The sequence below is a fragment of the Pleurodeles waltl genome, chromosome 1_2 (assembly GCF_031143425.1).
Source record: "Pleurodeles waltl isolate 20211129_DDA chromosome 1_2, aPleWal1.hap1.20221129, whole genome shotgun sequence".
Taxonomy (NCBI): Eukaryota; Metazoa; Chordata; class Amphibia; order Caudata; family Salamandridae; genus Pleurodeles; species Pleurodeles waltl.
The window spans coordinates 1,172,632,567-1,172,656,231 of NC_090437.1; the positions used below are offsets into that span (position 1 = coordinate 1,172,632,567).

At 43.9% G+C, this 23,665-nt stretch overlaps 1 protein-coding gene across 2 annotated transcripts in view; it reads right to left on the reverse strand.

The window, feature by feature from the left end:
- AFAP1 (actin filament associated protein 1) overlaps positions 1–23,665 on the reverse strand; it is a 482,665-nt gene that overhangs the window by 267,187 nt on the left and 191,813 nt on the right. For both annotated transcript variants that reach the window (XM_069203306.1, XM_069203299.1), the window contains exon 3: positions 16,910–17,004. In XM_069203306.1, coding sequence (XP_069059407.1) covers positions 16,910–17,004 — 95 coding nt within the window. The remainder of the gene's footprint in view (positions 1–16,909; positions 17,005–23,665) is intronic.

A 23,665-nucleotide genomic window follows, 5' to 3' on the forward strand; every position in this document is an offset into this window, starting at 1 on the left:
TGACTGCATGCATGAGCATGACCTAGATCATATAGCCAGAAGGACATCAGTAAGAACTGCATGAAACAGTAATAATGGCTCATGTAAACTGGTCATGGGTGTATAATATAGTCAAGTCTTTTTTCAGCTCTACAGCACACAAGTATATCCTCTGAACCACCGCTACAAACAAAGAGCAATCAAGCTGTCAAGGTGAACAGTCTAGTTCTGTTGGGATAAATGTATCAAGCCCACTGGCATTTTGTAAATCTGCATACAATGACTCCTCACAGTGAGAGGGAAGAATCTGTGCTCGTCTTCATCATCAGTGTCTTGAGGTACATTGTCTGCTTCTTGCAGTGGGTCTGAATCAGTGTGAATTCTCAGCTGGTATCCTCGCAGAAGCTTTTGTTTGGAATCCTGCTGTATTACAACTGGTTATGCATGTGTAATCTCACAGAGTGACATAGGCTTGGACTCAGCCAACATCGGTTTGAGGTCAGAGATTGGTGCCTAGAATTTGATCATCGACCAGCACTGCATAAGTACTGGTTTATGCCAGTGGATTGTTATACCAAATGAAGGACGCTGCAAAGAGGTTGTGGTTTGGGGCGGGGGAGTTGTGCGGGGAACAGAGAACAGACAGAGAATGCAGTGCTAAACAACTTTTAAGAGTTCATTGTGTATACTCTTCTGCAGTAATTGATTTCAGATAGCTCTGTATAACACCAAAGGCAAATCCAAGAATTATCGATTATGTCTTCGAGTAAGCTACGATTCAGATGTTCGCCAGAAGTGTTTTTGGTTGCTTATAGGTCCAGTTATAGTTAAGCTCGTGTGTATATCATGGAACCAATGGTTTAACTATTTTGTGCGAGGAAAGAGGCAAGTGTGGTCTGTTAAGAGTCTGGAAAGCTGTGATGAGGCTGGTGAGGAGTGTGGTAGTGTCAATGGTGGGTAGTGTGATTAATGTTTGTTTGGAAGTATCAATGAGGATATTTGGTAAAATAAGTGATTTTTGTTGGTTTGAGTTGTCCTTTTTGAAACAGCATGTGAACTATGACAGAAAATAAGATCGTATGATTGTCCGATGAGTCTGGAAGGAGTTCAAAATAGGTTAAGGAAAGGAGGGGTGACAAGGTTTAGTCGCTCTTCTCCAATGTGGGTTGGCAAAGTTAAAGTGAGTGTCTCACCTGATTTTAGAGGAGAGGTTCCCAGGGCGACTAAAATACTAAGGTGCAGGTTTTCATGTGAGTTTGCAGCATTGGCAAGAGTTCAATGACATCTGTGGTCATTTTTTAGGTTCACTGGGTTGGGCAGAGCAAAAGGAATGAGGCAGACCAGGTTTGGATACGGTCTAGTTCAGTGTAGAGGTTTTTAAAAGGAGGCTAGAATGATGACACAGGTGATATGAAAGGAGGATATGTGGATGATGCAATGACAGGTCTTTTGGGGGGCATCATATTGACAGAACAGTACAGTTGCCAAGAATGAGTTCGTCAAGGCCTGGGAAAAAGGAGTGAGTGATTTATGTCTCTCAATAAGAGATAGTTCAAGAATGATGTGTGGGATGTGGTTCAAAATATTTGTGACACAGCCATGTGTGGAGCATGTGCTTCAGGTCGGGATGGCTGCACATCAATGTGTATTTTTGTCTTTTAGTAGGAAAAGGGGAGCAGCCAAGGTTCACGAAGCTGTCATAAAGGAGAGATAGTTTTAGGATTTTCAATTACAAACCCAAGAAGGACTCGGAGTCTTAAGTGCTGAAAAGGGCAAAAGACAAGTGTTATAACACTCTGAAAAGAGAGATAATCCTGTATCTTATGAATGTAAACCTGTAGGGAGCTCCACAGACCAATTTGAGATCAAAAAGGGAAAACAGAGATGGACGTGGGAGACTCATGTTTTCCCTTAGAACTAAACTGCAACTCTATGGGATCACCACAAGGATTAGACTAAATCATCTGAAGGATGACCCTCACAAGCCAGTTGAGATGGAGCTTCACAAAGACAAAGACCTCCCTAATTTCAGTTGTTTTTTGGGAAAAATTAAACAACTCTAAAGGTATGTATTTCCACTGGTAAAGCAGTAATTTAAAATAAATCAAACGGGTGCTACTGATCTAATGCCCTAAACAAAGACACCGGAACGTGTTTGGTGTGAATGCCAAGATTTTCTCCCTTCCCCAGTTTCCACAGCATTTGAAATCATATTTCTGAAGTACAAAACAGAGCAAGAGGTTGTACTCTGCACATGAGGAAGTGAGGAAAGCACATTAAAAAATAGAAATCTGTTGTATGTGGTGTATACTGTCACTCATAACTGCTAGGCATATAAAATGAGTGAGAGGCGGTGAGGCCAATCAGGTGTGTGAGGGGGAGGTGCTCTGTTTTGTGACAATTATTAACCTGTCCATTGAAGAGTAGGCTGGTCCATATGTTGGAAGACAGGTACAGGGGTTGACATAAGAGTAGCCAGGGTTTCTTTTGATTTAATCTACCCACATGTGAACGTTTGAATGATGCTCAGTGTGCCGTGGGTCTCCGTTTAGAAAATCCCAGTAGCAAAGCTGGTGAACCTGGTTGATTATCAATAAATGTTTTTTTTAGCTGCCTACTAAATTCACACTGTAAACTGAAATGTCTAAGCTTGAGCCTCAAGAGGAGGAAGGATCCAGACAGCAGAGGTTGAAGAGGACAGAGGACTCAGAGTGAGTGAAGAAAGAGGGAAAGCAATCAGGATCTAACAAAGAGGCAAGAGAGCCTAGCTGAGAAAACTGAACGTGCATGAAATGAGAGCTCATAGCTGAATCAAAAGAGGCGTAAGCAGAACAAAAGTGCTTAGGGGTCCTGCAGGCAGATACACTATTAAGACAGTGTCACATCACAGGTTCTGGCTGCAGGCCAAGGCTGCCCTATCATTCTAGCTTTATCCTGGATTCTCAAGTGGGCTCTCCAATGACATAGGGTGTGGACTTTTGGAACAATAACGCGTTTCCATTAATTTTAATTGTTAACAGGGACACTACGAAATGATTCAAGAATCGTGTAATAGGAGTAGACTGCCAGACTCCAGCCAGATATTACAATCCCCACCAGATTTGAACCCGCCCTGTGAACAAGCATAAATCTGAGAAATCTAGAGGACCCGCTCCAAAAAGGGGGATGACGGAGGCATGGGTGTGTGTACTATACTTACACATACACACATGCTCCTCATCTCAACTTCCCCAAAGGGACCAACCTGCATGATACCATCTCCTTGAGGTCATACACTCCTGAAATAGAGTTCAGTGAATGATCGGTTGGGCACTTGCAGCCTAGAGCAGTGGTACTTTAACCTGGGGACTGAGGACGACTGGGGGTCTGATGGACCTACTCAGGACTTCTGCGACTGGTTTACTAAATTAAATTATTAAATACAATTAATAAATACAATTAATAAAGTGAGCATCAATAAAGCAAACATGAAAAAGTGAAAACTTGTGAATTAAAGAACATATTTCAATATTTGACCATTTGTTTGGTCTATACTTCCGTTTTTATATTTGTGTATTTTGAAATTCAAATCGCAGAAAGTGGGCCAGGGATCTCTGGCTTCCAAACAAATGACTCTATGGGGGTCCCCAGCTTCAATAATGGCTTAATAGGTGGTCCGTGGATTCCAGTAAGGAGTCAGTAGGGGTCCACAGAAGTTAAAAGGTTGAGAATAGCTGACCTCATCCAGAGTGCTGGAGCGAGCCGGAGGTTTGTGCTTTCAACAGGTGGCAGTCTGTTCTACTGCAGAAATTCGCACAATTGCACCAGGTTTAGGGAAAGCACCGTGTGATCTCCCAAAAATCATAAAAATGTGTCTGGGACAGACCCAGTTGCATACAATAGCACACATTCTCTAAATTAACGTGTATTCTTTTAAAATAATCTTCGGTAAATATCCCCTATGAGGCAAAATGATTCAAAGCAATCCCATTCCTTGGAATAAATTAACAAAATAATAGGGTAGTTTCAAAAAATCTTGGGCAAACGCTGGCCTTAAGGGTTTTGTATTTGAAGGAGTCATTGCTTCTTTTGGGGTATATGGTTTCCCAAGTTCAGGTGGTAGCTATTGACAAAAGGCTGAATTGGAGACGCTTCTGACTACCAAACACATATTCAGACTTTTTCATGTGCTGATGAATACCATATGTTTCGTTTCTGTGTTATGTCAGCCGAGATTAATAAAACGCACTCAATGCATACTTTTCACTGTCAAATACTGGTAAGCGCCAAACCTGTGATTATTCAACGGGAGTTAAAAGTCACTTGATCTTGCTAATGCACTGAAGCTTTTATTAAATATTCTCCTTCCTTCTCTTGCTTTCTCTTCCCCAATATAACTTAAAATAATATTTCCCTTGTGGTTTGGAAACTAGATATTTACCTTATTCCAGACTTGCTTCAAAAGGCGAGACAACAAAACGTGCAGAATTACCACAAGTAAGAAAAAGATTGAGAGCTACTCTAACAGCAAAATTATACTTCCAACTACAAGTTAATCTACTACTCAAGCACTGCCTCCACCATGGCAACATTCCTGGTACAGTTATCCTGTCCTTCGAGCATATGCCAGATGCTTGATATGTGTTGTATAAAAGAGAGGTTTGCCCAGCTTATAAATGGAAGTTGGCTGTATGTTTGATCCCACGTGCTGGAGTAGACTTTGCAAAGACTTTGGCTACCTTAGAAGTGAATGTTATGTTTCTGCTTTATTAATATTTTTCTGAGGCCATTTACTAACATATTTCCAGTTAGCTAATGTTTAACCCATAATGAAGTGTGTGCATAACGTCTTAAGACCACAGTCCCTCTGATCTTCTCCCCTCAAAGATGGCCATCTCATCCCAGGAGTGATGCATCTGTCACTACTGTCAGATCTGGTTGGGGAGGGGACAGGAATCTGCCAATGACCCAATTGCGGTTCGCAGTTCACAAGCCACCACTGCAGGTCTTTTGCAGTTCCCTTTAAGATCTGGACCATGTCGGAGAGAATCCCTTGATGCTGAGCCCACAAGTACTTCTGGTCCCACCGCAAAGCCCACATATGCTATCTGGCATGACTGACAAGTGGGATGCAGGAGGCCATGAAGCCCAGTAGATTCCGAGTCATTCTCACCGAAATCCAGTATAGAGGCTGAAACATCGTATCATAACCTGAATAACCTTGACTCGCTGCTTGGGAGGATAAGGCCAAAACCTCAATCTGTCCAGAACCACTCCAATGAAAGGGAGCATCTGAGAAGGAGGCACATGTGACTTTGGCACGTTTATAGTAAACTCCAGTGAATGCAGGAGGTCCGCCGTATTTTGGAGGTGGGAGACGACTGCCTGGGGCAAGCCCGCCTTCTTCAGCCAGTCATCAAATTAGGGGAAGACTGAAACCCTTGACCTGCACAGATGATTTGCGACCACCGCCATCACCTGGTCAACATCGATGGGTACTGGTAAGGCCAAAAGGGAGCACAGTGAACGGAAAGTGCTTGTGGCCTACCTTGAACCACAAATAACACCTGTGGGCAGGCAGAATGGGGATGTGAAAATGCCCATCCTGCCATTCCAATGCTAACAGCCAGTCTCCTTGGTCTAGAGCAGACAAGACCTGAGCCAGAGTGAAATTAGTAGCTGGAATAAGAACCACTGCTTACTTCTGTTATCAGAACCCTTTCTATAGCCTCCTTGGCCAGAAGAGCTGTAACTTTCTCTCCGAGTAAGGTCAGATGATTCTCTGCCAGCTTCTTGAGTTGGCAGTATTGGAATAGGGAAAGATTGGAAAGGGAGGGAGTAGCCGCTCTGAATGATCTGCAAGACCCATTTGTCTGATGTTATGGACTGCCCAGTGGAGGAGACTATGTTAGATTTTCCCGCCAACTGACCACCCTTGGTCCTGCAGAACTAAACTAGGAGGGCTTAGAGGCTGCAGCAGCATGAGGGGGGGGGAGGGGTTAGTGGAGGACGACTTCTGGCTACCAGACCCACAGGGTCAGAATGCACCATTACATAGCTTGAGAAGCTTGCACTGGATAGTGGCTGGGATATAGTTGGCACTGTGGCATGCCCCACCCGTAGGCACGAAAGGGGCAAAATGCAGGCTGGTGACGAGTTGTCCCTGAGAGGTCCAAGGACTTGGCCGTAGCCCATGAGTCCTTAAAGCACTCCAGCACCGAATCTACCTACTCTTCAAAGAGATGAGTCCTATAAAAGGGCATGTCCATGAGGTTTGCCTGGACATCCCCCAAAAAGCCAGATGGTCTCAGCCAGGTATGGCGCCTGCAAGGCCACCGTTGGAGATAACGCTTTGCTCAGCGAGTCAGTCATATTAAGATCACACTTAATGGCGAACTTCACTGCGTCGCTCCTGTCTTTTACTGCTTGGGAAAGGATGGCACAGGCCTCCTCCTGAGACCTGTGGCATCACTTGCACAACTGTATCCATAGGGTATGAGAGCACAGCCCAAAAGGCATGCAGTGTTCACCAACTCCAATGCCATGCTGGCGGAAGAAAACATCTGCTTCCCAAGTGTGTCCAGCCTCTTCGATTCCCTGCCCGGGTTAACGACAGGAAATGTGCCATGGGAAGTTGAGGCTTGGACTACAAAGCTCTCAGAGATAGGGCATTGGTTGAGGAAACGAGGATCATCCAGGGCAGGGCAATGGCAGCAGGCAATTATCCTGGTCACAGGAGCCCCAATGCTGGTCTTGGACCACGTTCCCAGAAGGACACTGTCACGTTTTATTAATGGGCAAAAGGGGTTTGGATGAGGAAGTCCCAGGTTGAAGCACTTCGGTCAAGAGGTTAGTCTTGACTGCAGAGGGAAGTTCGAGGTCAAGGACCACCGCTGCCCTCTTCAGCAGCATTGTGTTAGATGCTCCCTCCTCTGTAGCCACAGTGGGTCGAGAGGGTAAGCCAGTATCTGGAGAAGTGTCCTTTGGCATCTCCTAGCTCTTCATACTAGTCCATTGATGTTGGGGTCTCTAACTGGTATTCTAAAAATGTCCAGTGACCCCTCTCACTCTTCCCCCATGCCTGGCTGCTCAAAACACAAAAAAAAAAAAAAAAACACGGGCGCAGTGGGGTCAAGGACATCAGGTTTTCAAGATTATTTTGTCCTTGGAACAAGTGGGCCCAACCCCCTGCAGCACAAACTCCTTGGCTGTCAGCTTACAGAGAAAAGAACAGTCTGCAGTGCTGGTAATATTTGGACCCATATGTTGATGCTGTTCGAACTTTAATTTAAGGTTCAATTAATGCAAAGCCTTTATTATTAGTGTGAGCGCACTAAAACATTGTAAGGTCACACTGCACTACTTACACTGGTTCCAGTTTAAAAAGAAAAAAAAAAAAAAAAACTATTCAACGTTCACACGTTTGAAAAGTTTAACAATGCGACTACATATAATGCTCCTAAAATACTCTGATTATTGCAAATGTTTGCAGAAGCTTTGTAAAGAAATGGCTCCCTGTTGCAGTTACCCCCCACTTTTTGGCTGATACTGATGCTGACTTGACTGAGAAGTGTGCTGGGACCCTGCTAACCAGGCCCCAGCACCAGTGTTCTTTCACCTAAAATGTACCATTGTTTCCACAATTGGCACAACCCTGGCACCTAGGTAAGTTCCTTGTAACTGGTACCCCTGGTACCAAGGGCCCTGATGCCAGGGAAGGTCTCTAAGGGCTGGAGCATGTCTTATGCCACCCTAGGGACCCCTCACTCAGCTCAGACACACTGCTTACCAGCTTGTGTGTGCTGGTGGGGAGAAAATGACTAAGTCGACATGGCACTCCCCTCAGGGTGCCATGCCAACCTCACACTGCCTGTGGCATAGGTAAGTCACCCCTCTAGCAGGCCTTACAGCCCTAAGGCAGGGTGCACTATACCACAGGTGAGGGCATATGTGCATGAGCACTATGCCCCTACAGTGTCTAAGCAAAACCTTAGACATTGTAAGTGCAGGGTAGCCATAAGAGTATATGGGCTGGGAGTCTGTCAAAAACGAACTCCACAGCTCCATAATGGCTACACTGAATACTGGGAAGTTTGGTATCAAACTTCTCAGAAAAATAAACCCACACTGATGCCAGTGTTGGATTTATAAAAAGAAATGCACACAGAGTGCATCTTAGAGATGCCCCCTGTATTTTACCCAATTGTTCAGTGCAGGACTGACTGGTCTGTGCCAGCCTGCTGCTGAGAGACGAGTTTCTGACCCCATGCGGTGAGAGCCTTTGTGCTCTCGGAGGACAGAAACAAAGCCTGCTCTGGGTGGAGGTGCTTCACACCTCCCCCCTGCAGGAACTGTAACACCTAGCAGTGAGCTTCAAAGGCTCAAGCTTCGTGTTACAATGCCCCAGGGCACTCCAGCTAGTGGAGATGCCCGCCTCCTGGACCCAGCCCCCACTTTTGGCGGCAAGTCCAGGAGAGATAATGAGAAAAACAAGGAGGAGTCACTGGCCAGTCAGGACAGCCCCTAAGGTGTCCTGAGCTGAGGTGACTCTGACTTTTAGAAATCCTCCATCTTGTAGAAGGAGGATTCCCCCAATAGGGATAGGAATGCGACCCCCTCCCCTTGGGAGGAGGCACAAAGAGGGTGTACCCACCCTCAGGGCTAGTAGCCATTGGCTACTAAACCCCCCAGACCTAAACACGCCCTTAAATTTAGTATTTAAGGGCTCCCCTGAACCTAAGAATTTAGATTCCTGCAACTTACAAGAAGAAGAGGACTGCTGAGCTGAAAACCCCTGCAGAAGAAGAAAGACGACACCAACTGCTTTGGCCCCAGTCCTACCGGCCTGTCTCCTGCCTTCCAAAGAAACCTGCTCCAGCGACGCTTTCCCAAGGACCAGCGCCCTCTGAATCCTCAGAGGACTGCCCTGCTTCAAGAAAGACAAGAAACTCCCGAGGACAGCGGCACTGCTCCAAAAGAACTGCAACTTTGTTACAGAGGAGCAGATTTAAAGACCCCTGCAAATCCCCGCAAGAAGCGTGAGACTTGCAACACTGCACCCGGCGACCCCTACTCGACTGGTGGAGAACCAACACCTCAGGGAGGACCCTCCGGCGACTCCAAGACCGTGAGTAACCAAAGTTGTCCCCCCTGAGCCCCCACAGCGACGCCTGCAGAGGGAATCCCGAGGCTCCCCCTGACCGCGACTGCCTGACTCTAAAATCCCGACGGCTGGAAAAGACCCTGCACCCACAGCCCCCAGCACCTGAAGGATCGGAACTTCAGTGCAGGAGTGACCCCCAGGAGGCCCTCTCCCTTGCCCAGGTGGTGGCTACCCCGAGGAGCCCCCCCCTTGCCTGCCTGCACCGCTGAAGAGACCCCTTGGTCTCTCATTGAAATCAACAGAGAACCCGACGCTTGTTTGCACACTGCACCCGGCCGCCCCCGCGCTGCTGAGGGTGTACTTTTTGAGTGGACTTGTGTCCCCCCCGGTGCCCTACAAAACCCCCCTGGTCTGCCCTCCGAAGACGCGGGTACTTACCTGCTGGCAGACTGGAACCAGGGCACCCCCTTCTCTCCATTGAAGCCTATGTGTTTTGGGCACCTCTTTGACCTCTGCACCTGACCGGCCCTGAGCTGCTGGAGTGGTAACTTTGGGGTTGCTCTGAACCCCCAACGGCGGGCTACCTTGGACCCAAAACTGAGACCTGTAAGTGATTTACTTACCTGCTAAAAAATATCAATACTTTACCTCCCCCAGGAACTGTGAAAAATTTTAAAACAGCTATTTGTGTTTTATGTGAAAAGTATATATGCTATTGTAATTATTCAAAGTTCCTAAAGTACTTACCTGCAATACCTTTCAAATGAGATATTACATGTAGAATTTGAACCTGTGGTTCTTAAAATAAACTAAGAAAATATATTTTTCTATAACAAAAACCTATTGGCTGGATTTGTCTCTGAGTGTGTGTTCCTCATTTATTGCCTGTGTGTATGTACAACAAATGCTTAACACTACTCCTTGGATAAGCCTACTGCTCGACCACACTACCACAAAATAGAGCATTAGTATTATCTCTTTTTGCCACTATCTTACCTCTAAGGGGAACCCTTGGACTCTGTGCATGCTATTCCTTACTTTGAAATAGCACATACAGAGCCAACTTCCTACAAGCTTGTAAACAAGATTGATGATTCTTTGGTTTCGAAATAAAATGTTCAGAAAAAAATGCAAGTTGGGGAAAAAAAACTTCTTGCTAAACTACTGTGAACTTTTAGGTACTATTTCTTTGAAGCATCATTTAGTAAAATGTGTTGATGCATGCTAGCATTGCAAAAACATTCATAATGGAAAAAATCTGTTTAACTGTTTTCAAGAAGCTTATGGGAAACATGAAAATAAATAAGCACTGGCAAAGCCAGCCGATCTGACAATGGCAGTCAGTCTTTTGGTTTTGTCAATATGTGTCTTGTTTTGGCATGGATTTTGTAACACTTTATTTTTGTGGGAGCTGCCAGGACCTCACCATTGTAACAAACATTAGCACAAAGCAAAAACGTTTTTTGGGTCTCAAAAAGCGCACATTGCCACAGTAGTTCCTGCACTGGACAAAACTACTTTGTTTGCCAATATGCTCCTTGTGGAAGAGCAGAATGGTATCTATCACTCACAGTAAAGCCAGCTGTTACAGAAATAGAATTTTAATAAAAATAGAACGTCTTGGCTAATGACAGGTCTAATTAGAGGCCTAATTCTTTAAGAAAGTCACAAAAGTTCACCTATGGTATATGTCTTTGAATTAGTGTCTTTCATGAATTCACATGATTTTACAAAAGCAGACCAGGAAATCATACTCCTGGAAAATATGTTTTAACTGTATTTTAGCACAAGCAAATTTGCATGTATAGATTTGCTAATGCGAAAATCTATTAAGCGTTTACAAGTTCACTTTCCCGCCAACCACTTTGTTCCGCAACCCTGGGAGAACTTCTAATTCTGCCCTTGTCAGGAGTAAATTTCCAATCTTTCTCAGTATGGGTGAAAGATTAGAGAAGAGCTAGTAAAAATCCTTCAAACATGCAAGTTAGTAGGTTTGCACAGACTCAAAGGCATGCCAGCCCTGGAACTATTGCTTACTGCTTCCTCAAGCCCCAGTATGTAGATCTGCAGAAAGGTGGCAAAATAAGGAAATTGCTATGGTTGGGTTTAAAATTGCTAGTATTCAAGCCCTACTATAGTACTAGTACTGACATTATCAGAGAGGCTATTATCAGAGCTCTTACATAAAAAGATTGCTGTCGTAATTTGTTGTTGCACTACATGGCTCCAAAGTAGATTTTTTTACAGGACAATTAGATTTAAGAAGCATCCTGTCCATGGACAAGTAGATATTTTATAATTTTTTTTTATTAAATTCCACACCCCTGAAAAAGCACTCAGACAATGACCTTAGACCAATGGGCCATACCAGCATCAGCATCGATCAGTGCCGTTCCAACACCAAGCCGTCGGGGATCAGAATGGTGCTGGCAGTACTGGTAGATGCCAGTGGCACTGAGAGCATCTCCATTGGGACCTGTGCCAGAGAAGGTCATATTGGCATGACCGGTGCCGATCCGGATCCAAGATCGGATCCATGAGACCCCCATCGGAGCCGAGGTTGGAGCAGTCAGCACGGAACCTGATGGGGCCTCCTCAGACCCCGCTGGCCCAAAAGGCGCCCCAGAGGGGTCAGCCGGCTCAAATACACGGTGTATGGCCTTGTAAGAGTCCTTGGCTTGAGGGGAGTCGCTCCGGCTCCCAGAAACTGAGGGAGATGCAGAGTCAGTCCTGGCAATCGCTCTGTGGAACCGTGCCTGGAACGCTGATGTTCCCCACTCATGTCAACCGACGAACGAGGTGAAGCAGAAGTCCGTTTAGTTGACAACTTCATCTGCTTCTTCCCCGAGTGCCCTGGAACCTCGAGTGCAAAGAAGAGGACTTGGGGGGTCCTAAAGTGGTACTGCGACCTTCTTATTCGGGACTGAGATCTCTGAGGAGTCTCACTGAGTGGCATTGACTGCCGGGCTGCAAGTACCTTTAGGGCCCACTCCCTCAAAGCTTTCAGCGCCATGGCCCAGCAGTCAGAGCACGACTTCAAACCATCATCGCACTCAAGTCACCACAAGCACACAAGGTGCTGATCGGTAATCGACATGGTGCGGTGACTGGTGCCACACGGCAGGAACCCTACCTTCCTAGAGGACATCCTTGTCACACAATGGAAAAACATTTGACAAAAATGCTGAAAAAAGTCTTTAAAAAAAGAGACGGGGGTAACTCTTCTCCAGATTCGCTCTAAGTGGCACATAAAAAAAACAATTTACGTCTGCACACCTGGGTGGCATCTATATAGGTGACCGTGATGTCACTTCCTATGGCTGGAACTGAATGGAGCCACCTGACGGTGCACAGGTGTACTGCTCACGCAAAAGTTTCCAGATCCAGCCCCACATCTGAATAATTCAAAAGGTAAGGAATCTGCAGTAAGAAGTCCATCAGGTATAGGGTTCCAAGAAAATACTCCCCCGACCTAGTGGTAGTTTAACACTGCTAACACATCACTGCATTCTCAAAGCACGATCTCACGACAGTTCTTCAAATCAATGTATACTAAGGTCAGGACAACATCAAAGACTTGACATTTCCCAAGTCAGAACTGTAAAGGAGCACTGGTATATATACACCCCTAAGAATGGCATGATAGTTTCCTTAATTAACCCAGTACCAGACCTGCCAACTTGTGAATTATTTTCATCGTGTGAGAAGGGGGTGTGGTCACAAAGGGGGCAGGGCTTCTAAATTAGACACTTCTAAATCCACAGTACCCCTCTCATGACAAGCCTCCACCTCCCCCCCAAAAATAAAAAATAAAAATAAACGCTTTTGAGGCTGTGGGCCGGTGTCTTAGGGAGGTTTCCCACCTCATAATGGACATCGGCTGAGTAAAATCTCCAAACAATTAGGTGGAAACCTGTAATATCGACTCTTCACCGGGTGATCGTATAAAGGGAGACAATATTGTTTGACCCATGGGGACACCTACCAAGAAAATGTCAGCATTTTTCCATGGTAGCTTGAAATAGTTTGAGAGTATAGATAATTCAGGGCAAAATAAATGTTTCCATTACGTCTTTTTATTCGGGATATAAGAAAGAAAACTCTGTTATCTCGAACTCCCTTATTGTTTTTAGGTTTCCAACTAGGAGTATAACCAGATCCACTATTGGGATCTCAGCAGGATCATTGGCGCCAAGGAAATTAGTTTGTGGGCAGCGGTTACTTACATATTAGTCAATAATGGAAAACAGAGCCATTTTTTTTCCATTACAGAATACAAAAAGCACACCATCACACAAGAAACATTTTTAACATGGTCCTAGTACTGCAATTATTGTACAAATATATTACAAGGTCAAAGACAAAATGGAGCCAGTTTATAGGCTTTCAGGTGGCAATTTTACTAGTGTGAAATAAAATCTCTTTCAAGTGCCAAAAGAAATTAAATCGAAATACAAATACCTTTTGTCATATCAGACCTTGAAATCTTAGAAAAAGGTAGGTTATTCAGTTACTTTTCTGGACTTGGCGTCAATCCACTTCTGAAACCTAACACAGACCTTCTAAAAGGTGCAGTAACAAAGATCAGGTAATATTCGCTTGCGCATTAACTATGTTACCTAAAACAAGCTTGCTATTAAAGCAAATGTTCATTACTATCTTTCAGACCTTACATGTGTGAGATTTTTGCATTTCAAAATATTATACAGAGATTCCCATCTTCTCAGAGTAAGCACTAGTATTTAGAATCTCTATTAAGTACTATGTTTGTTTGTAATTAAATTATTCAGGATTTTTTTTTTCAGAATGGCTAGTTTACGGACAAGCGAGAACAACTTGAAAATCAGAGATCGCCATAACAGCATTTCTTTCTTAGCAATGGGCCGTGGAATCAATTGCTCTAGCAAGCAGTTAAAGATGCACTTCATGCCCATGAATGGAATCTGGCACTATATTAACTATGCGCTATTACACAAGTTTAGTCTCACATAGAATTTGACCACAGGCGTATCCATCAGTCAGGGAGTTTCCGGTTTTTCCTACATCAACACCCTGGGCACAGTTTTAGGGAGTATAGTTTTTCCACGCAAAGAGGCAATATTTCCACATGGATGAGGGTAGGCACTGGAAATGGGTGACCATGATTCTATACAACTTAAACTTAAACCCCTTTCCTCGCGATTTGGAACATGGATAGATATGGAAAACTTTTTCTCACAACAGCTAGAACTCAAAAAGTATCAGACCACTATCGTGGTCAATGATCTATCAACTCAAGCTTCAGCATCAACAGTTACATTTCTTTAGGTCAAAACCCAGAGCTGTTTAACCCTGAGAAATCCACTAGCTACAAATGGACTGAGCAGATGGGAGTAGTAGTAGAACGACAACACAGTAAACAGGTGCATTTTTGTTTCAAAACCTTAGGCCTGATGGGAAAGGAGTGCAGTCAGCCCATAATGATCTTCAGAATTTATGAATGATTTAATAGCCTTACCATTGTTTTGCTGTGGATGTGTGCAGCATATCTACAAGGACATCTCTGCTTAACTACTGGTTTGGGGTTACCTTACGAGAATTACTGATAAAACCACATCGGTTAGTGGCCAATAAAACAATGGTAATGGATTCAATGCAAAATAGAGAGAAAATATTTTCTTCTCTTTAAGTCTGTTGTTTTTGGCATTAGGTGCCCTTGCTAATCTTACACAAATGCCGTGTGTGCATTCTTGTGGACAGTCTGCCAACTGATGAGTTTAGCCAAGGAAGGCAGATCCAGCTGAGGAAGCTGCAGACGTGTGGGCCAAGCGCCAACAGGAATTTGTGAATAGGTGCCCTGTGATGGGCCTTCCCACGCACACTTTTCAAAATCCACACCATCTCAGGTGCATTTAAAAGTAACCAAGAAAGTGCAAATTACTTCAAGATGTCTTTAAAGAACGGCTTTGAAAGCGAGTACAGCACTTCCTTGCAAGCTATATCTAGGCACGTCCTGGTGGACTGGTAAGAAAAGCTACTCGCTAGTTACTTGAACCTAAACTTACAAAATGGAGTGCCAGATTTAACAAAGATTTAACAAAGATTCAACAAAGCCAATAGACCAGCATGAATCCGGGTTTTGTGACAAAGAGGGTGAGGTCTTACTAAACAAATGTGAATCACTACGTTTAAACTAATCACTACTAGTTGTATCAGTTTACCTCAAAGGAGAATGCAAAGTCCCACTGTTTATGCACAGTTTGACAAAGTAATCTGAAAAGATTGTAGACAATATGCAAATCCTCAGTGAAGAGTATAAACTGGAGGACTTCCAAAACGTTGTATCTAGTGTCCATTGAAGTAGCAACTTTATTCCATAATCATGTCTTGCAACAGGAGCGCTTACATAGTTTGAATCCATAAATAAAGCAACAAAGAGCTGTGCTTGCTAGAGGGCACACATCTTAACCCAGGTACAATTAGAAGTGCTACTATCCAAACAATGCCAAATGATGGCAATGCGTGGGATCCTTGAAGATCTGCTTTTAGTCATTTCCTCAAGTTGAGGGGTCATTGTTAAAGACTATTTCTTGTTGAGGGCACTTTCAGAATCTTTATGCATAACAGGAGAAGGCGGGCTTTCTGGTTTTCTTGCACTGCTCGGTGTACAGCCCAGTGATGTCAAGGCTTCAAGGGTTGCATTGGTCATCGGAGAGCTGCAAGGCATGGTCACATGTTGTAGACAATGAATACAACAAGCATGAGACGGTGGGTACCTCACTGATGGAGTCTCAAAGCAGTGCTGTGAGCCACGCTGCATTCTGAAACAGCAACCTGGGTAAATGGAAAATTATCAAAACACTGAACTTGCCTTCTACTATCAACAGAACTTGTATATTTCTAGTGAAGCCGACAGAACAGTCATTTTTCTCATATGTGACCAAATGAAGTCAGTTTCCCCTCTTTCGGCATGAAAACAACAACGGTATTTAAAGAGCAATCTACTTATTTTTATGTGAGGTGTATTTAACAGAAGTTAGACTTTATGCAATTATGTAAATGTTTCAGTTTATGGTATTGATGAGAGAACCTTTGACAGACTCCTCTCAAACATGCATGAATTCTCTTGTAAATGTGTATGGTCAGTTCATACCATTATGCACTGACATACTCGTTGGCACATTAACTTCAAGCTAGGATAACTTCCACCAAGACGCTTAACGACAATCTGCACTGGAAGTTGCTCAACAGGTGAAAACTGGAGTACATGATGTAGACAGATGCAAAACCCTTACTACATCTTTCCATATACCTACTGAATTAGAAATGGGCAGAAACAAATCCCAGAGGTGAAAATGTAGGTTCTTGATACTTTTCATTGACCCAAAAATTAAGAAATGTAGTAAAAAATGTAAGCGTACACTAACCAATGTAGTTACAGCATACTTTTAGTTGGAAGAGGTCCACTGCACAAAGTAAGATGCTCAAGGGAGCAGAACATTTCCAACTAACACTAAAACTCTATAGCCAGGTGGATTAATTTAATAATCCTCTGTAAACACTGTTCTCCTATTCTGGCTCTCTTAAAACATGTATTTGTTGACATAAATCATTCCAGCTGATTTCACACGGTATTTTATTGCAAAGGAGGCCATGTCAAAAGAGCTTACAATCCAGAGACTCAATGCTTGGGATCAAACTAGTCCGCAGTAAATCAGGGACTGTGCCAACAGGAAGCACGATTTCTTTCAAGACACAAAAAATGTCTGCATCATGAGATCACAGGATAATAACCTAGGCATTGGTAAAACTAATTGCTACACAAATTTAGAAGAGTGCAAGTGTGAATTGTACAGGTTAGGCACTTACCAGCCACGGCTGAGGGATTTCTGGCAGAGGCATCTGTGGAGGTGCGGGTACACTGTTTAACTCTGCTTTCTGTACATGATTTTTTGCATCACATTCTGCAGAGAAAATCACACTACTTAAGATACACACAATTGGTTGTTGAAAAAAAAAAACAATAAAAAAAAAAAAAAAAACATTGTACGTGGACATGCATACAAACACATCATTTGTAGTTTCTAAAAGAATTACCCACTTCAATATAGGAACTAAACGATGCTTCAATCAAACCCTTCATAAAAACAACGGGCATACGTCGAAGAGGGGAAGACGCATTCTTACTCGTACATATTTGAAAAATGTACATTCTTTGAAACGGATGTAATCCCGAAGACTCGAGCAAGTGTTTTTTTGTCTATCAACAGAATTCTCTGAAACACACTGTATACTCCAGACATCTCTGCGGAATGTCAGCCGGAAATGACTAGTGATGCGATCAGGGGCGGTCTCTGGGGTAACTTCTCACAATGAAATTCAGCAAACCGAGCCCGAAGTGTCCCGTATAGATAATTACAACGATAAACGCTCAAGCCATCAACACCTAATATTAAACAATACTCACCTGGAAAGAGGGAAGCACTGTACTCCATCTTTACGTTACAATTCATAAACAGTGCATTTTCAGCAAATAAGTATTTGCCACCTTAACGTTTAAAGTATAAAAAACAATTTATAAAAGTGAATTTTGTTTTAATGGCATTAACACTGGACACTTAAGTTGGGAGCTGTGCTCAACAGTGCAGCCGCAGGGGTCTCCGAACACTAGAAGGGGCTGCTCCAGTCAACATTTCAATGTTCTAATCAACAGCGCCTAGAAGTAGTAGTAGCCGCTGGGGTCGTGGGGAAGGCGTGGAGGCGTCTCCCTCTCACTCTACTATAAATGCAGTAACCACGGAGGCCACGGCAGTAGAGAGGAGTCCCGGGGTAGTCCGGCTGTCCCTCGGTCCTGACAAATTGCAATAGCAAAGCAAACCGGTCCGACCTATGCAAGAGATATCTGCTTTATCAATGTATTGTTTAAACATACTGTACAGAAACACGGATGCTGTATGGCCAGGAGTGGCTCACTGGGCTTTGATGGGGCGGGGTCAACCCTGACGCTGCTCAGAGCAGAGCTAGGATTGGTTGGGAGCGCACAGCCAGGGTGCTCCCAGGCAGACTGGGAGAATGTGCATGCTCTCTCCCACCCAGCGCTACAGTGCCAGGCTGGAGACAGTACAGTGTGCATGTGTGTTTGGCCAGCCCAAGACGCTCAGTGCACTCCCCTCCATGGCAGTGATCCCCCTTTCTCTACAAAACGATAATAACCTTGGATTATTATCATTTTGTAGTAAAAGGTTTGCAGCTGCTGATGGGGCGGGGGAGGGGGGGTTGGGCATCGGGGGGGGTGACGCTCCTCTGCTGAGCTGCCACTGTGTGCCGCATGGCTAAAACACATTGACAAAGCCAACAGCTCGAGCATACGGGAGACTGATTTTCTTTCCCAATACTTGGCTTACTACTAGTGAGTGTTGTATGTTTCTCTCTCCAGAAGCCTTACAACTTCAAACCGTGACAGCATTTAAAAGCATGGCTTGAATTACTAGACTCAAGCCATAGCCATTGATTTATCACTTCCATGCAACTTTTATTTACATACACTTTTCTGTGTCATGTGAGAATCTATCCATCCCCAGGATACTGGACCAGACAACAAATTAGGTCTCCAAAATGGCATTACAGCCAGTGCTGCAGACAGAAACTGGGAAACAAAGTTCGAGCCTCCGTGTCAGTTCAACATACGGTGATTCTGACAAATCACTTAATCTCCCACGCACATCACCTTATGTAATGTAACTGTTTGTGTAAAGAACGCCAATAACTTTGGGTCAAGGTAGCTGTAAAAGACAAGGGAGGGTTATAGGAGGGACAGGCTTTGCTCTAAAGAAAGCTAATGAACTTTGAATTTTTTACATGGTGCTTTGAGACATTCCAGAAATAAACGACTTTCCCAGAATATCTTAATTCTGGGAAACGTATTCAACCACGCATTGTGAATAACACGGACGTTTCCCAAGCAAGCGTAACCACGCTTGCCTAAACAACGCTTGGCTTTTTCTGTGCCTTAACCACTCATGTGCTGAACTATGCATATGCATGGTTAAGGCACGGAAAAAGCCATGCTCTGGGTATTTCTTTAAGGGCTTAGGGTAGTGGAGGGGGATCTCAGGGGGGCTATTTTTTTTTTTCAGGGGAGGGAGTGGGGGGGGGTGTTGGGTATATTTTTTTTTATTTAGGGGTAGTTTATTTTTAAAGCGGTGGGGGAAGGTTTAAGGAAGGGAGGCAGGAGAATAGGAGAAAGTATCGGGAGAGGACGCAGTGAGTTAAGTGCAGTTGGGGCAGGGTTGGTGGGTAGTTTTTAGAGGTGGGGATGGATATATGGCTTAGGGTGGCTGGGGGGTGTCAGGGTACTTTAGCTTCAGTTTTTAGGGGCAGAGGTGGGGGGAGGTCGTTTTTTTTTTTTTTTTTACAGCTCAGGTTGGGTAGGGGGTGTTGGGATAATTTCATTTTTAAGGGCTGGGGTGGGGGGGTCGGATAGTTTTGTTTTAGGGCTTAGGGTGGGTGGGGGGTTCGGGAAGTTTACTTATTAGGGGGAAGGTTTTAGGGCTCAGTGCAGGTGGGGGTGTCAGGGTAGTTTAGTTTTTAGGGGTGGGGTAGTTTATTTTTTAATGGGGTCAGGATAGCTTTTTTTTTTTAGGGGTCAGGGTAGTTTACTTTTATAGGCAGGGGTGGGTGGGTCCAGTGTTTTTTTTTTTTTTTTCTTTTTTTTTTTTAAGATTTAGGGCGTGGGGGGTGTCAGGGTACTTTAGTTTATATAGGTGGGGATTTGGGATAGTGTTTTTTTTTCTTTTTCAGGTGGGGGGGGGGCTGTGGTAGTTTAGGTATTAGGGGTGGGGGTAGTTTTGGGCCTTAGTGTTTGGTGGTATGATAAAACCACGCATGCTGTTTTGCATGCCGCTTCCACGTGAAAATTAATTGTAAAGGCATGAGTGGTAAAGGCATGCGTGGAAACAACGCAGTAGTGGTTCCAACCGCGTAGTTAAGGCATGCGTGATCCCAGCATGCATGGTTCTAACATACAACCCTTAATTCTGTCTCCCACACCTCCACGAAAAAGTCCACCAAAAAGTTACCACAAATAATTTAAGGATGAGACATGCACAGCTGAATTATTCCTTTGACATACTGTAAGTTAAAGTTGCCAAGAAACACATACATATTGTCAGTGTTTTAAGGCACATTAGTCTAAAGTGACTACACACACATACGGCAAACAGGGATGTCTTGATCCAAATTCCAACTGCAGCACTAAACACTATCCTACATTTGTGCAACATAGTGGAGGATCGTGCACGTGTACCTGGGTAAGATGCAGGTTTTACCTTTTTCCCACACTCCAAAATCGGATGAACACACAAAGGAGAAAGTAAAGCTGTACCTGCTGACTAAAAGAGAGTGACAAGGAAGCCTATCAGTGATATGTATTGGGCGGGCCCAAAGCCATTTTTTTTTTTTTTTTTTTTTTTTGCGCGCTGTTTCAGGCTTCAACCTAAAAACAGAGCGAAGGAAAAAGCAAAGTTTTTGTCCTGCCTCCTTTTGTTACATTCACTTTACATGAATACAATTTGAGACTTGGGCAGTGCATTCTGACGTGTACATCCCCAGTAATAAATGACATTGATTGATAGCTGTAGCTACGACAGAAGACATGGGGGAGCTGCAGGAATAATTTACACGTTGTTTGTTGAGAGGGCTAATGGGCTATTTTTTGGTCTCACCCCTGGGACAGTGCATGTGCCGTCACTTGCAAAGATCTTTTGTTATTTAAAAAGAAAAAACTGAAAAGGAGCTTGGGGCCTGACCATTACTGATCAACAGTAGGCTTCACTGTTACTCTTATTTTCTTGATTTTCATTGGTCATCGTGTGGTAGTGCGTTTTAGCTTTTAGTTTGTCTCCGTGGGTTTGTTTCTCCCATGGAACATGTACCAAGTACGGATTGATTTCTTGATTAGCGTCTTTTCTTTTTGCTTCACTTTCAAGACAGCTTGATTACCCCAAACGATGAAATCACCCTTACCTCCTTTGACTTCTACCCAGCCCTGTACCCTAAAATCACCCTTAGCTCTCTTCACCTCTACCCACCCCTGAACCCTAAAATGACCCTTACACAACCCATCACTTTAAAAAAAATAAAAAAATAACACAAAGTGTGGTATGTAAAAAAAAAAAAAAAAAAAAAAAGTTGTAAAGTACTGCATGACAAAAGTAGAAATACTTACCTGCGTGGTAAAGATTGCATAGTAACGGCTGTTTCCCCTCAGGGCATACATCTTCCCTTTCCCTCCTTAAACTCACTCATACATTCACCATAATGCCCCTAAAATGTTTTGGGGCACTGTGGTTTTATGTCCTCTGGTATGTTTGACAGGCACCTCCCCTCTTTAACAGTTTGCCCCCTATCACCCTGCCACAACCTATATTTTAAGTCTCGACTGAGACAGCATGTGCTGTCACTTGCAAGCCATTTTGCTTACTTAAATGTGGCTTAGAGCCCACTCATTACTATTGGTTGGCTTCACTGTCTCACTTCCTTGCTTCTGTTTGGTCAGTGAGTGCCAGCTTCACTTCCTCTTTGTGGGTCTGTCCCCATCCTGGAGTGTGGCTCAAGTACGGCCTCCCTCGCTCAGCGTCCTTCCGCTGCTCACTGCTTCAAGTGGCACTTTTTTATACTTTTACTAGCACCCCTTCCATCCACCTCCTGCATTTGTTGCTGGCCCTCCCCCTCCACTCCTTTCCTGCTGTGTTGCTTGTTGGGTCTTCCACCACCCCTTCAGACTTTCCCTCCACCTTCTCCATCCCACCAGAATATTAAGTCCAAAAGTCGCTACAACGCGTTTCAAGATGCAACAAAGATGCAGACTGCGCTGCATTCTCTGCTCTGCATGGCGATTTTGGTGCTGTCCCCACCCATGCGTGGACCCTCACAGCAAACTTTAGCTTGTAGGTGAGTTTATTTTCCTTGAATGCCTTTTATCAGGCATAGCAGCCATATCACAATCCTTCTTGCAACTTCAAACCTCTAAGTAGCCTGTAGCCCTTGATCCGGCCTATCGATGTGGTAATTTATTTTTCTTCTTACTGCTTAACTTGTGCTTTGCCCAGGATTCTCAGCCTTTGGCTCACATTTCCTGCCCCCAATAAAAACAGATCAATGCACAAATGTGTATTTTAATTTCTTGTTGGTTTACATTTGCTGACAAGGTGTTACTGTCATTTGTTACCGAACCCCACCCCCCTTTTTTTTTTTGCCAAAGGCAGAGAATAATCTCATAGTAAGAAAGTAAGGAAATGGATCACTGCCTCTCATGGTTGGTGCTGGTCATGTCAGAGTGGTTCTTCTTACTATTTTTGAGCCATGCTGCACAGCACCCATGTACTGAGCAACATTACTAAAATACATTGACAAAGCCAATAGCTCTCGCATTGGTGAGACCTACTGGATTTGCCAATGTTTGTTGAATTAGGGCAGACTACCCTCACAACAGAATTCTCTTACAACCCTCCTCTATTAAGAAACAGATCCACTGGCGTCATCACAGGCCAACAGTGGAGTGGTCGTTAATGGCCTGCTGAATTTGCTGTGGTGTAGTATAAAGCTAGAACAGCTATAACTCTTCCATAATTAAGTACATTTGCACAAAGCACTCTAGTAAAAGGATAAATAGATTAGTGAATGCCAAAACACAAACTGAACTGGTTTGGACTAAAACCACAATCATCTGAATCATGTTTTTGAAGATGTCAAGTTTTCATGTTGAGGGTTTGCAAGGTGGCGTTCAAATGCCTCCAGTTATGCCACATCTTAAATAAATTCTGAACAGTATGCCTGTTTGGTTCATAGACCATAGCATATACCTTCTATACCTCATGATCCACATTTTACACCTGTCACGTATGCTTTGGAACAGTAAGCTGATTTTAGTGTCCTTCTCCAACGTCAATCCAGCTTCCACTCAAACATTTCACATTTGACAAGTCTGTAGGAACCACTGGTTGACTATTGTTTAGGTATCTTTTGCTCTTTTATTGGCAGTATTAGACCTTCTAGAAGTCTCCCTCTGTCTGCCTTTGCTGTGGATAGAAGAGACATGCAAGCAGAAGCTTCTCTGAACATGGGCTGGTATACCTTTCTTCAGACTCTAAATGGGGGCGTTTGAGCTCCTGTGCTATAAGTGTGGCTAAGGGTTTTCGGCCCTTACAGCTAAAGTTTTCAGGGTGTTGTCAAACAAGGAATGTGGTTTGATTGCCAAATCTAGCGTGACAAGCTATGAGTGAATACTTGGTCCAAAGTTTGACCCACTATCTGAGTTATTGTTGCAATTAACCAAGTAAAGATACAATGTTTTACTTGTTAACTACCTCTGCTGTATTTTTATGAGTACAATATTATTATGATGAATGTCATAATGCTGTGCAACAACATGCTGCTAAGTACTTGAAGAAAGGGTAGCTTTATACAGTTCATTGTCAGCAAATTTTGATTTTGGGTTGATCAGTGCCATTCTGTTTGTGATTATGATTACTTTGTGGAGCGACTGGAGTGAGCCATCCAAGAGTGGCAGAATCAATGGAGAACTAGGTCTGCATCAGGTCATGCATACAGCAGTCTTCTTTCTTA